Here is a 14,295-nt window from a genome sequence, read left to right on the forward strand (position 1 = left end):
AAATTATCTGTTCACAGAAGACATGATCTAATACACAAAGATGCCACACATACCCCCAACAAAAATTAGAATAAATGAATTCACCAACATTGTAGGATACAAAATCAATACACACAAATCAGTTGCATTTCTATAAACGAGTAAAGAAAAACCTGAAAAGGAACACACCCAATCATTTAAAAGGCATTTTCTGGGGAATTCCCATTGTGGCACAGTGGAAACAAATCTGACTAGGAACCATGAGGTTGCGGGTTTGATCCCTGGCCTCGCCCAGTGGGTTAAGAATCCAGCGTTGCCATGAGCTGTGGTATAGGTTGCAGACTTGGCTGGAATCTGATGTTGCTGTGGCTGTGGCAGAGACCAGCAGCTACAGCTCCAATCCGACCCCTGGCCTGGGAACTTCCACATATAGCAGGTGTGGCCATAACCCCCCCCCCCAAAAAAAGAATAAATAAAATACCTAGGAATAAACCTACCTAGAGACAAAAGACCTGTACTTTGAAAACTGTAAGATGCTGATCAAAGAAATCAAAGATGACACAAACCAATGGAAAGATATACCATGCTCTTAGATTGAAGACTTGATATTGTCAAAATGACTATACTAACTACCAAAGGCAATCCACAGTTTCAATGCAATCCCTATCAAATTAACAATGGCATTTTTCACAGAACTTGAAAGAAATATTTTAAAGTTTTTTTGGAAGTGCAAAAGACCCAGAATAGTCAAAGTCATCCTGAGAAAGAGAAATGGAACTAGAGGAATCGGGCTCCCTGGCTTCAGACTATACTACAAAGCTACAGTTATCAAAACAGTATGGTACTGGTACCAAAAAAAGAAATATAGGTCAGTGGAACAGGATAGAAAGCCCAGAATTAAACCCACATACCTATGGTCAACTAATCTATGATAAAGAAAGCATGAATATACAATGTAAAAAAGACAGTCTCTTCAGTAAGTGATGCTTGGAAAACTGGACAGCTACATGTAAAAGAATGAAATTAGAACATTCCCTAAACCATATACAAAAATAAACTCAAAATGGATTAAAGACCTAAATATAAGACCAGATACCATAAAACTCTTAGAGGAAAACATAGGCCAAACACTCCCCGACATAAACCACAGCAATTATCTTCTCAGATCTACCTCCTAGAGTAATGACAATTAAAAAAAAAAAAAAAAAAAAAAAAAGGACCTAACTAAACTTAAAAGGTTTTGCATGCAAAGGAAACCCTAAACAACACGAAAAGACAACCCACAGAATGGGAGAAAATATTTGCAAATGAAGCGACTGACAAGGAATTTCCAAAATTTATCAACACTTCCTGCAGCTCAATACCAAAAAAACGAACAAACCTATCAAAAAATGGGCAGAAGATCTAAACAGACAATTCTCCAAAGAAGACATACAAATGGCCAAAAAACATGTGAAAAGATGTTCAACATCACTAATTATCAGAGAAATGCAAATCAAAACTACTATTAGGGGCGTTCCCGTTGTGGCACAGCAGAAATGAATCCGACTAGGAACCATGAGGTTGTGGGTTCAATCCCTGGCCTTCCTCAGTGGGTTAAGGATCCAGAGTTGCTGTGAGCTGTAGTGTAGGTCGCAGACATGGCTCGGATCCCACATTGCTGTGGTGTAGACCAGCAGCTGTAGTTCTGATTCAACCCCTCGCCTGGGAACTTCCATATGCCGAGGGTGCTGCCCTAAAAAGCAAAAAGAAAAAACCTACTATGAAGAACCACCTTACAGCAGCCAGAACAGCTATCACCAAAAAGTCTATAAACAATAAATGCTGGACGGGTATGGAGAAAAGGGAACCCTCTTACACTGTTGGTGGGAATGTAAACTGGTGCAACAACTATGAAATACAGTATGACGATTCCTCAGAAAAACTAAAAACAGAATTACCATTTGATCCAGAAATCCCAACCCTGGGAATCTATACAGAGAAAACCATGACTCAAAAAGTTACATGTGCCCCAATGTTCACTGCAGCACTATATACAATAGCCAAACATGGAAACAACCTAAATGTCCATCAACAGAGGAGTGAATAAAGAAGATGTGGTACATATACACAGTGGAACATTATTACTCAGCCATAAAAAGGATGAAATAATGGATGGACCTAGAAATCATCATGCTAAATGAAATTAAGACAACGAAACACGAACATCACATGTTATCACTTATATGTGGAATCTAAAAGAAGGATACACTGAACTTATGAACTTATTTGCAGAACAGAAACTGACTCACGGACTTTGAAAAACTTATGGTCTCCAAAGGAGACAGTTTGGGGGGTGGGGGAATGCGCTGGGGTTGTGGGATGGAAATCCTATAAAACTGGATTGTGATGATCATTGTACAACTATAAATTAATAAATTCATTGAGTAATTTAAAAAAAAGGAAAAGAAAAGAAAAATTATGGTTACCAAAGGAGACAGGTTGGTGGGAAAGGATGGGCTGGGGGTGTGGGATGGAAATGTAAAATTGGGTTGTAATGATGGCTGTACAACTATAAATATAATAAAATTCATTGAGTTTAAAAAAAAAAGCATTAAGTCCCTAAAGGTCCTGATCTAACTGGATTAAGAGCAAATACTGACAAACTAAACAGTATGAAAAGTCTGGTACATAAACAATATGAAAGTACCCAGTTCTATAACACACTTAATATAATGAAGAAACAATACAGCCAAATAATTTTTTTTTTTTGTCTTATTAGGGCCTCACCCGTGGCATATGGAGGTTCCCAGGCTAGACGTCAAATTGGAGCTGGTTAACAAACCCGACTAGTATCCATGAGGATGCAGGTTCAACCCCTGGCCTCACTCAGTGGGAGTTAAGGATCCGGCACAGTGAGCTGTGGTGAAGGTCTCAGATGAGGCTTAGATCCTGGGTTGCTGTAGCTGTGGCCGGCAGGTGTAACTCCAATTCGACCCCCAGCCTGGGAATTTCATATGCCTCAGATGTGGCTCTAAAAAAGCAAAAAAAAAAGCAATAAATAAACTTTAGGAAGTTCCTGTTTTGGCTCAGCAGTAATGAACCCCAACTAGTATCCATGAAGATGTGAGTTTGATCTCTGGCTTCACGCAGTGGGTTAGGGTTCCAGCATTACTGTGAGCTGCAGTATAGGTTCGGCTTGGATCTGATATTGCTGTGGCTGTGGTGTAGGTCAGCAGCTACAGCTCCAATTAGACCGCTGGCCTGGGAACTTCGGTATGCTGTGGGTACAGCCCTAAAAAAAAAAAAAAAGACTAAATAAATAAAATTTTAAAGCTATTTCAACAACTCTGAAAGTACAAGCTAGGTATTTTTTAAAACAGCAGCTAGAACAGAGTCTACTAACTTACAACTAGCGCTGAAATAAAAGTGCAATTTTATAGGAAATATAAGAATGTATCGCACAGGAGTCCCCATTGTGGCACAGTGGAAATGAATCCAACTAGTGACCGTGAGGAAATCGCGAATTCGATTCCTGGCCTTGATCAATGGGTTAGGGATCCATTGTCGCTGTGGCTGCAGTGAAGGCCAGCAGCTCCAGCTCCAGTTAGACCCCTTGTCTCCTGGGAACCTCCATATGCCACAGGTGCGGCCCTAAAAAAAAAAAAAAAGAACGTTTTGCACAAAGGGTAAACAATGTGACTCAGCGGGATAAGAACCCAGCTAGTATCCAGGAAGATGTGGGTTCCATCCCTGGCCTCACTCAGTGGGTTAAGGATCTGGCGTGGCTGTGGCATAGGCAGGCAGCTACAGCAGTTCCAATTCAACCCCTAGCCTGGGAACTTCCATATGCCACAGGTGTGGCCATTAAAAAAAAAAGAAAGAAACAAAACTTTCTTTCACACATACAATGTATGGACCAGGCTGCAATGTAAAAATAAAATTAAAATGTGTAACTATGGTTCACAAAGTTTAAGAAACACTGCTCTAAAGTAGACACTTATTTTTCTTCCTTTTTGGCTGTACCTGCAGCATACAGAAGTAGTTCCTGGGCCAGGGATCGAATCTGAGCTGCAGCTGCAGTATATGCCACAGCTGTGTTAACAACAGATCCTTAAACCACTGCACCACAGTGGGAACTCCTAAAGTAATAAGTCTTAATTGTAGTTTTGTGAAACACCAATATGTCTTAAAAAAATTACTTCTGGGAATTCCCATTGTGGCGCAGCAGAAACGAATCCAAATAGGAACCATGAGGTTGGTTGCAGTTCGGATCTGCTGTTGCTGTGGCATAGGCTAGCATCTATAGCTCCATTTTGACCCCTAGCCTGGGAACATCCACATGCCACAGGTGTGGCCCTCGAAAGACAAAAAAGACAAAAAAAAAAAAAAATTATTTCTGGAGTTCCTGCTGTGGTGCAACAGGGTCAGCAGTGTCTTACAAGTGCTGGCACACAGGTTTGAGCCTCAGTCCAGTTCAGAGTTAAGGATCCGGCATTGCCACAGCTGCAGCATAGGTCACAACTGTGGCTTGGATCTAATCCCTGGCCTTGGAACTCCATATGCCGCATGGTGGTCCAAAAAAAAAAAAAAAAAAAAAATTTCTTTCTTTTCTTTTTTAGGGCCACAGCCTCAGCATGTGGAGGTTCCCAGCCTAGAGGGCAAAATGGAGCTATAGATGCTAGCCTATGCCACAGCCATAGCCATGCAGGATCCAAGTCACGTCTGTGACCTACACCACAGCTCAAGGCAACACTGGATCCTTAACCTACTGAGCAAGGCCAGGGTCAAACCTGCAGCCTCATGGATGCTAGTCAGATTTGGGTTTTTTTGTTTGTTTGTTTGTTTTGCTATTTCTTGGGCCGCTCCCGCGGCATATGGAGGTTCCCAGGCTAGGGGTCAAATCAGAGCTGTAGCTGCCAGCCTACACCACAGCCACAGCAATGCGGGATCCGAGCCACGTCTGCGACCTACACCACAGCTCACGGCAACGCCGGATTGTTAACCCACTGAGCAAGGCCAGGGATCGAACCCGCAACCTCATGGTTCCTAGTCGGATTCGTTAACCACTGCGCCACGACGGGAACTCCCTAGTCAGATTTGTTCACTGCTGAGCCATGAAGGAACTCCAAAAAATGATTTCTGATTCGTTAATGTACATGTTCTAATTAAATGTTTTTTAGAGAAGTAAAACACTGATTCATACCAAAAAATGTGCATGGGATATTTCTGAAAGGTAAAGACCATCATGCAATCCAATGGTAAAGTCTCATAAAGTCAAAGAGGTTTGTAAGCTGCACTACAGGACACCAGATTCAAGGCAATGTTATTTCCAACCTAATACAGAATAATTCATTTCTTTATATTATCTGTGAATGATTCACTTCTCCCAACTTAACAAAAATCAGTTATTACAAAACAAACTGTTCTTGAAGAAAGATTATTCCAAACATCCTTTCATGTTTCCAACATCTAAAGCGTAGTCACTTCATTCTATAAATCCAATGAAACCATATGAGAGTTGCTGCTGTGGTGCAGTGGGTTAATCCAACTATAGTGTCTTGGGTCACTGCAGAGGCAAAGATTCGATCCCCAAATCAGTGCAGTGGGTTAAGGATCTGGCACTGCCACAGCTGAGGTGTAGGTCGCAGCTGTGGCTCAGATTCGGTCCCTAGCCCAGGAAATTTCCATATGCTGCGAGTGCAGGCAAAAAAGAAAAAAAGAAAAATGAAACTATGAAGAACCAGAGATGATTTTCCTACAATTACAAGCAGGGAACTTTCACAAAGCACAGTAAAGTCATCTATAATCTTCTATAAATCTTACATATACAAACTATACTACTATAAATGCTTAATTTTCATCCTGATTTTCACAAGAATTCATATTAAAACTTTTTTTTTTTTTAATGGCTGTACCCCCAGCATATGGAACTGAATCTGATGGTGTTTACCCTTCAGGCAGCCACAGCTGCACCAACAACGGACCCTTAACCCATTGTGCCAGGGTAGAGGTCAAACCTGTGCCTCCACAGCAACCCAAGCTGTTGCAGTCAGATTCTTAACCCACTGTGGCACAACAGGAACTCCCCTATTAAAACATTTTTGACAAGAAGATTTTTTTTTTTTTTTTGGTCTCCCACAGTTGTAACTAATTGGAGATTTTTAAATCTAGTTTTAAAATAGTACTTCAAACTAGAGCAATAATTACCATGTTATCTTCTAAAATACACTGTGGTAAAATTCTCTAATAAAGTTGTCTTAAAAGTTAAGAAAACCTGTTTCCAGATCTTTCATTTGGTTTGTACATTTACCTATACTGAGACTTCCATATTGTTTCAGAAGATTAAATTTTTAATATCTTTAAAAACAAAGAAAGCTTTGTGGCATACCCAATTCACATTGCAAATTCTTACTGCTAGAAAGCAAAGTATCTATATTACTTCTAAAAAAAGAGCGACCAGTTTCTGACAGTTGAAGTATACACACAGTCACTATCAAATTACGATTATCTGGTCTGCACAGCACTTATCCTTACTTGAAATTATCAGTTTATTTGTGTCTGCCCTCCCAAACATATATATAAATGCAAAGTCCTATCGTGCTAACAAAGTATTTCCCAGCACATAGCATAAAACACAACACTGAATAGGTCTTCAAATATTAACTAAATTAATAGTAAGTACTGTTAAGAACAGGACAGGCTTCCTCAGAATCGAAAATCCTTTATCACTGGGGAAAACTACTCACCATTAAGAATAAGAATTTGGATAAGATCATAAATCCATTCAAAAAACCTATGATCTTAAGTCTTTAAAAAATACTAAAGCACCCTAGCAGCAAGTATTCATTAAAACTGTCAAATATTTTTCTTACAGTTTGTCTCAATTTCTTTCTTTTTTTTGTCTTTTTAGGGTTGCACCCACAGCATGGAGGTTCCCAGGCTAGGGATCTAATCAGAGCTATAGCCGCCAGCCTAGGCCAGAGCCACAGCAACACAGGATCCAAGCCGCGTCTGTGATCTACACCACAGCTCACGGCAAGCCAGATCCTTAACTCACTAAGAGAGGCTACGGATCAAACCCACATACTCATGGATGCTAGTCGGGTTCATTTACCACTGAGCCACAACTGGAACTCCTTAATTTCTTAAATTTCTATAATATTGATTACTAATGCACTAAGAAAAAACTACAGGAGTTCCCATCATGGCACAGTGGTTAATAAATCCGACTAAGAACCATGAGGTTTCAGGTTCCATCCCAGGCCTCACTCGGTGGGTTAAGGATCTGGTGTTGCCATGAGCCGTGGTCTGTCTAGTTTGCAGACACGACTTGGATCCCGCATGGCTCTGGCTGTGGCGTAGGCTGGTGGCTACAGCTCCGGTTAGACCCCTAGCCTGGGAACCTCCATATGCCACGGGAGCAGCTCTAGGAAAGGCAAAAAAAGAAAAAGAAAAACTGTAACAATTATTTTAACAAAAATCAAACAGATCACCATTCAATTAAAAAATAAAATAATGACTTTTCTTATTAGTAAGTACCTTTTCTTGAAAGACAACAGCAGTTTCCAGGCCTGGCATGATGTCCAGTAGGAGTCTGCAAGCTGCAGTGTTTAAAGGGGGCTCTCGGCTTGTCATCACATATGCATTCACCAGCTGTAAAGAAGGAATACTTTTCATCTGAAATTCAACCCAATTAAATTAATGAAGTCTAATAAATCCTTAATACAGTCCTATCACTTGCATGAAGGGATTAAAGAAGGCTATACCTAACATTACTTATTAAACCTTTATTATAGGTATGATCTGATCCTGCTGAGCCATGATAACATCACATATAATTTCTTCCACAATTTCAAAGTCAAATCCCCCAAAACAATTTAGCAATGACAGAAATTAAAGCTCAAGAGGCATCACAAAGAATTTACTCCCCATTCTCATATACACATTTCAGAAGGATAAAGTAGACCAAGATAAGCCTCCTCTCACCTCTTCCCACCTCATTCTTGACAACGGCTACTGAAAAACTTGAACTTTATATTTTATATATATAAATGTATTAATAAAACTTTCCTTCTAGCACTCATCAAATATTTACTAGATCTCTAAGTGGCACTGTGTTAAGTATACAAGAGGGAATAAGACACAGTCCCACCATCAAAGGGTTCATAATGCAACATAGGTGACAGCTGGGAAAACAAATACCGTAAGTACAGGATGCAAAAGAAGCCTGCAGAAGGCCCTACAACCCTGCAAAGGAATCAGAGAAAGCTTTAGAGAGGAAGGGATTCCAATGAGAACATAAAGGACAAGTAGGAATAGCTAAGGAGTAGAGGGCCGGAGAGGAGGATTAAAGGCAAAGAACTGAAAATTGAGACAACAAAGGCCATAACACTGAGTTTATAAACCAAGTAAGAAATTTAACACTTATCTTCATGGCAGTGGGAAACTACCAACGGATTTTAAGCAAGAGAGTGCCATGATCACTTTTTGCATTTTATGAAGATTTCTTAGCTATAAAGTAAAAAATGGGCTGGAGAAAAACACAAAAGAGAAACCAATTAAGAGGGTACTGCAGTGATCAAGGGAGAGACAGTGGTGGCTAAACTAAGGTCTGGCAACAAGGACAGGAAGAAATGGAGGGATTTGTGAGATCTGGGATTTGTAAGGGGGGAGAGAACAATAAGTTCACAGAATAAGAGTGCTTGGAGGAATAAAGGATAATATCTAGCTGACTAGGAAAGGACACTATTACTGAGCTAAAGAATAAGAGAAAGAGATTGTGGGGCAAACTGGATACAGAGAATTCAAGGTGCCTGTGGGAAATATCCATGTGGTAATGTCTAGAAGGCAACTGGAAGTGATCTGAATCAGAGAAGAGATATCAGAGATAGAGAAATAAAACTGGGTGTTAATATAATACAGATAATAATAGTTAATAATTACTGAGCCCCCATGTGCCAGGTTCTAAAGTAAGCAGATTTTTTTCATGCTTAATTTTATTCAAGGATTGTAAAAACATTTTTAAAACATTTTAAGGTAAGAACTATCATTCCTATTTTATTGATTAGAAAAATAATAAGGCTTAGAGAATATAAAGTTTGGAGAGGCTTAAGTTGCCTAAAGATCAAAATGTCAATGAACAGTGGACATTTGCACTTAAACTCAAAACATCAATCCCAAAGCCCATGCTCTCAAGCATCATGCTATTCTGCCTCCAAAAACAAGCCTAAAAGTGACAAGTTATTGAACAATTACTATGTTCAGGAGCTGTGAGTAATACATACCTTTTCTTCGCCCCTCATTTACTCCTCAACAGACCTACATTAAATAAGGTACCTTCCTCTCCCTCCACATGCCCAGTGCACACACCCATAGTGTCACTGCAGAATCATGCTGCACACATCACTCTTATTTTTCTATTCAGAACCCTAGAGGACGCCTATATTTCCAAACTCGAAATGTCCACAAGTGCCTTGGGAACCCTCAGCAATACTCAACAAAACACACAACAAAGAGAAAATAACCTGGCCTTACCAAGACTTTGGTAATAAAGAAGCCTATGATTACTCTTATTTCATCAAAACAATACTAAATTAAAAAATCTACCCAGTATATTCCCAACTTTGTCAAGACCTCAGAAGAAAGCAAACTATTTATAAAAAAACAATAATGGTACAGTATCTGCTGATGATAATCTCTAGAGGAAAGAAAGAAGTAAACCTACTGCATTCATGAAATCATCATTCTTGAAGAGTATTCTCAGCAAGTGGCCCAGCATACACTCTGGATCAGCTCGACCTACCAAAAGAGGGGAGGAACAAAGGAATGAGTTCGTTATCCCAGTCAAGCAACTTAGATCTATGGAAAGGCACCTGGGTTGTTCTAAGTACCACTAAAAGGCCAGCAGAAATTAAAAGAAACAAAGAAAAGACCCTTTTTGATGACCCTTTAGATTTCCTAAGAAATATTTTTTAAAATTAAGTGACAATATAAAATTTGAGACACTGCTCTCTAACCTTCCCATCTCCCAGTATATTGCCTACGTTAATGCTGAACTAAATAAATGGGCACTAGACCCAGACGAGCATCACTAAGAGAGTATATAAGGTCTACAAAAGAATCATAAAGGAGCCTAAAAGAAGGAAAACCCCTGACTTTCCAGATAAAGGAAGGAAGCACGCCTTCTTTTGTTGGGTGGCCTGGAGAAGACAGGCTCCAAGCCCAATCTCTCAACTATAACGCCAACAGCAGCAGAAATGTGTCTTCAAACCTGCAATGACACACCAGGTTTAGGGGAGGAGGGCATCCTACCAAGCAATCACCAAGTCTAAAGATAACATATCCTTGGCCATCTTAACTTCTGGAGCTCCCAGAAAGAAAGGAGGCCAGGAATCTAGTCAACACAGAGCCTAAAAGATTTAGGTAACTGTTGGAAAAACTATTAGTTTGCTTTTAAAACAGACATCATTATTTTATTTAATTTTCCCTTCGGAGTGGCAAATTTAGTCAAAAGATACAATTTAGGATAAAGAAAAGAAAAGATTTAAGCTGCTAATACAAAGTTTTTTCCAAGCTGTAATTAATATGCCAAATTCACAAAAACAGAAATTAGAGAATGGCATCTTAAAAACAAATGTAGAGGAGTCCCCATTGTGGCCCATCAGAAACGAATCTGGGAGTTCCCGTCGTGGCGCAGCGGTTAACGAATCCGACTAGGAACCATGAGGTTGCGGGTTCGATCCCTGCCCCTGCTCAGTGGGTTAACGATCCGGCGTTGCCGTGAGCCGTGGTGTAGGTTGCAGACGCGGCTCGGATCCCGCGTTGCTGTGGCTCTGGCGTAGGCTAGGGGCTACAGCTCCGATTAGACCCCTAGCCTGGGAACCTCCATATGCCACGGGAGTGGCCCCAAAAAATAGCAAAAAGACAAAAAAAAAAAAAAAAAAAAAGAAAAGAAACAAATCTGTTAGTATCCATGAGGACAGAGGTTCAACCTCTGGCCTCTCTCAGTGGGTTATGGGGTCCGGCATTGCCATAAGCTGTAGTGTAGGTTGCAGACGCAGCTTGGATCCTGTGTTACTGTGGCTACGGCACAGGCCGGCAGTTGTAGCTCCAATTCAACCCCTAACCTGGAAAACTGCCATGTGCCACAGTTGCAGCCCTTAAAAAAAGACTCTAATTACTTTTCTCTGTTTATAAAAGATGACATGGAGATCCTTATTTTTATTAATAAAAATTAGGCCCAATGACAAACATTGCTTAAAATAAGAGGTAGGGAGGAAAAAATTGGCTTTAAATTTCTACTAAAAAAAGAAATATCAGGAGTTCCGTCGTGGCCCAGCAGAAATGAATCTGACCAGAAACCATGAGGTTGCAGGTTTGATCCCTCGCCTTGCTCAGTGGGTTAAGGATCCAGCATTGCTGTGAGCTGTGGTGTAGGTCACAGAAGCGGCTTGGATCTGGCTTTGCTGTGGCGGTGGCCGGCAGATGTAGCTCCGATTAGACCCCTAGCCAGGGAACCTCCATATGCCACCGGTGTGGCCCTAAAAAGCCAAAAAAAAAAAAAAAGACATAGCATTCTCTTTCTTTCTGGTTATCATTTCATCCTTTCCAAGGCAATGTCACTAAGCATGATCTCCTCTTTTTAATTCTCATGAATTAACTTAATTTCTTTTCACTTTCGTACTTCCTCATGCTCTGATTGCCTCACTGATGACATGAGTTAAACAGGTGAATAATTCTCGAAGTCATAAGAAGGGATATCTATGGAGTTCCCATTGTGGTGCAATGGAAATGAATCTAACTAAAAACCATGAGGTTGCAGGTTCGATCCCTGGCATTGCTCAGTGGGTTAGGGATCCGGCATTGCCGTGACCTGTGGTGTAGGTCACAGACGTGACTTAGATCCTGCGTTGCTATGGCTTTGGCATAGTCCAGAAGCTGTAGCTCCGACTGGATCCCTAGCCTGGGAATCTCCATAAGCCATGGGTGCAGCCCTAAAAAGCAAAAAAAACAAGTAGGGATATCTAGGACAAGAGCAGCAGGTAATGTCACATAAACAATTGGACACTGAATCTGAAATGCCTAGCTTACTTGCATTGGGGAATAAAAGATTAAGAAATAGAAATAAACCTTGGAACATTCTGGTAGATATATAATATTCTCATTTTTATAAGTCCCACCATTCTATCTTTCCACATACAATATCTCAGACTCTTCCCTCCACAAAGCACTGCTTCTGGCTTTATAAAGAGAAAGTTTTTATGAGAGTTCCCTTGTGGTACAGTAGGTTAAGGATCTGGCATTGTCACTGCAGTGGCTCGGGTCACTACTGTGGTGTGGATTCGATCCCTTGCCCAGGAACTTCTACAAGCCATGGACGAGGCAAAAAAAAAAAGAAAAAGAGAGAAAAAAGTTTATATGTAGTGTGACCTAAGCTTGGCCCACTGGTAATTTCTCCTAGAAAGAACATAAATGGCAGTCTCAAGTCCCACATAGTTCTATATTATAGGTAATTCCATGCCAAAATAAAAACATTAATGAGATGGCATAATTCAGCTGTTGCGATACTAAAGTAGACATCAAGTTTTGTTTTTGTTTTACTCTTATGGTCGCACTAGAAACATATGGAAGTTTCCAGGCTAGGGACTGAATCTGAGCAGCAGCTGCTGACCTACACTGCAGGTACGCCAGTGCCAAATCCCCCAACCCAATGGGTGGGGCCAGAGACCAAACCTGCACAAAAAGTCTGTTTATTATTCAAGGTTCCAAGTATCAATCTCGTAACTAAAAGCAAGGCTCTGAATGCATTCTCAACCACATTTCCCCATTAGTAAAAAGATAAGTATTGTTGTTAGAAAGATAACAGCACATCTTTTAGTTTAAAAGTCAGAAAGGAAGAACACATTTTTCTCTCATTAAATCTTTGTAATCATAGGAACTGAGTCAAGAAGGCATGTTTATAATAATTTAGTTCCTTTTAGTTAGTTATCTTCTATTTGATTGGTAAATATTTAAAATACTTCCATTTTTCCAGGAATTTATTTTTTCTCACTTGCCCCCACCATGGGCAATGTTTTAATAAACAAAAGGTCTCAGCATAAAAGATGCTATTCTAATTGAAAAATACTCCTTATATAAAGCAGTTTTCTTTTTTAAGAAAGTTAGAACCAGACTTAACACAGGTCTCACCAGGATGTCGATCATCAAATGGGTCTGGATCCCCCTTACGATATTCTTCAGTTTCTTTTTCAATCAATTCAGACATCCTAGCACAAATGGAAGACAGAGTCAATTCCAGACAAGTTTAGCAAAAAAAAAGTATCACCACTTACAACAGTCAATTCAATGGTCAAGGTACAAAATGAAAGCAAAATATCAGAATAAGGTCATTTTCCTGACAAACAAAGATTTCATAAAACAATTTCTACTTCCAAGTTCACTCTTCTCTCCAACTGTCTTAAAAAATAGCACTTTCAGAGTTCCCGTCGTGGCGCAGTGGTTAATGAATCCAACTAGGAACCATGAGGTTGCGGGTTTGGTCCCTGCCCTTGCTCAGTGGGTTAACGATCCAGCATTGCCGTGAGCTGTGGTGTAGATTGCAGACGCGGCTCGGATCACGCGTTGCTGTGGCTCTGGCGTAGGCGAGTGGCTACAGCTCCAATTCGACCCCTAGCCTGGGAACCTCCATATGCCGAGGGAGCGGCCCAAAGAAATAGCAAAAACACCAAAAAAATAAAAAAATAAAAAAAAATAAAATAGCACTTTCATCCCCTCAGAAGGCAAAAAAATCTAGGAGTCATCGTTAAAATATTCCTTTTCTCTTCATCTCCAATGGTAATTCCTATTAGCTCTACCTACAAAATATCTCCTGACTTCAATCATTTCTTTAAATCTCAACCATTTCTACCCTTGTCCACACCACCTTCCTGGTCTACTTGCAACGGCCTTCTCCCTGGACTCCTTTCTTGCTTCCATGCTTGACCTGACACAATTCATCTCCAACTTTTTTTTTTTCAGGCCACACCTGCAGCATATGGAATTTCCCAGGCTAGGGGTCAAACTGAAGCCGCAGCTGCCAGCCTATACCACAGCCATGGCAACACCAGATCTGAGCCACTTCTGCAACCTATGCTGCAGCAACATCAGATCCTTTAACCCAGAGAGAGAGGCTAGGGCTCGAATCCACATCCTCACAGAGGCAACATTAGGTCCTTAACCTACTAAGCCACAATGGGAACTCCTGTTGTTTTGGTTTTTTTTAAGTATAGTTGATTTATAATGTTATGTTGGTGTCAATCATACAGTCAAGTGATTTAGTCATACATATATAAAGGG

General features: G+C 40.4%; 1 protein-coding gene across 20 annotated transcripts in view; it reads right to left on the reverse strand.

Moving 5' to 3' along the window:
- The window catches only part of DCAF1 (DDB1 and CUL4 associated factor 1), an 87,524-nt gene that overhangs the window by 49,577 nt on the left and 23,652 nt on the right, over nt 1-14,295 (reverse strand). For all 20 annotated transcript variants that reach the window (XR_014823175.1, XR_014823171.1, XR_014823179.1 and 17 more), the window contains 3 exons: nt 13,150-13,226; nt 9,686-9,759; nt 7,501-7,614 (listed from right to left, as the gene is read on the reverse strand). Coding sequence is in view for 5 of the 20 variants with exons in the window: in XM_084988448.1 (XP_084844574.1) it covers nt 7,501-7,614; nt 9,686-9,759; nt 13,150-13,226 (265 nt within the window). In the remaining 15 variants the exon portion in view is untranslated. The remainder of the gene's footprint in view (nt 1-7,500; nt 7,615-9,685; nt 9,760-13,149; nt 13,227-14,295) is intronic.

This window comes from Sus scrofa, chromosome 13, assembly GCF_054392235.1.
Source record: "Sus scrofa isolate SSC_HxYL_T2T_F1_AM1 chromosome 13, Sscrofa_HxYL_maternal_Yorkshire_Landrace_v2.0, whole genome shotgun sequence".
NCBI lineage: Eukaryota > Metazoa > Chordata > Mammalia > Artiodactyla > Suidae > Sus > Sus scrofa.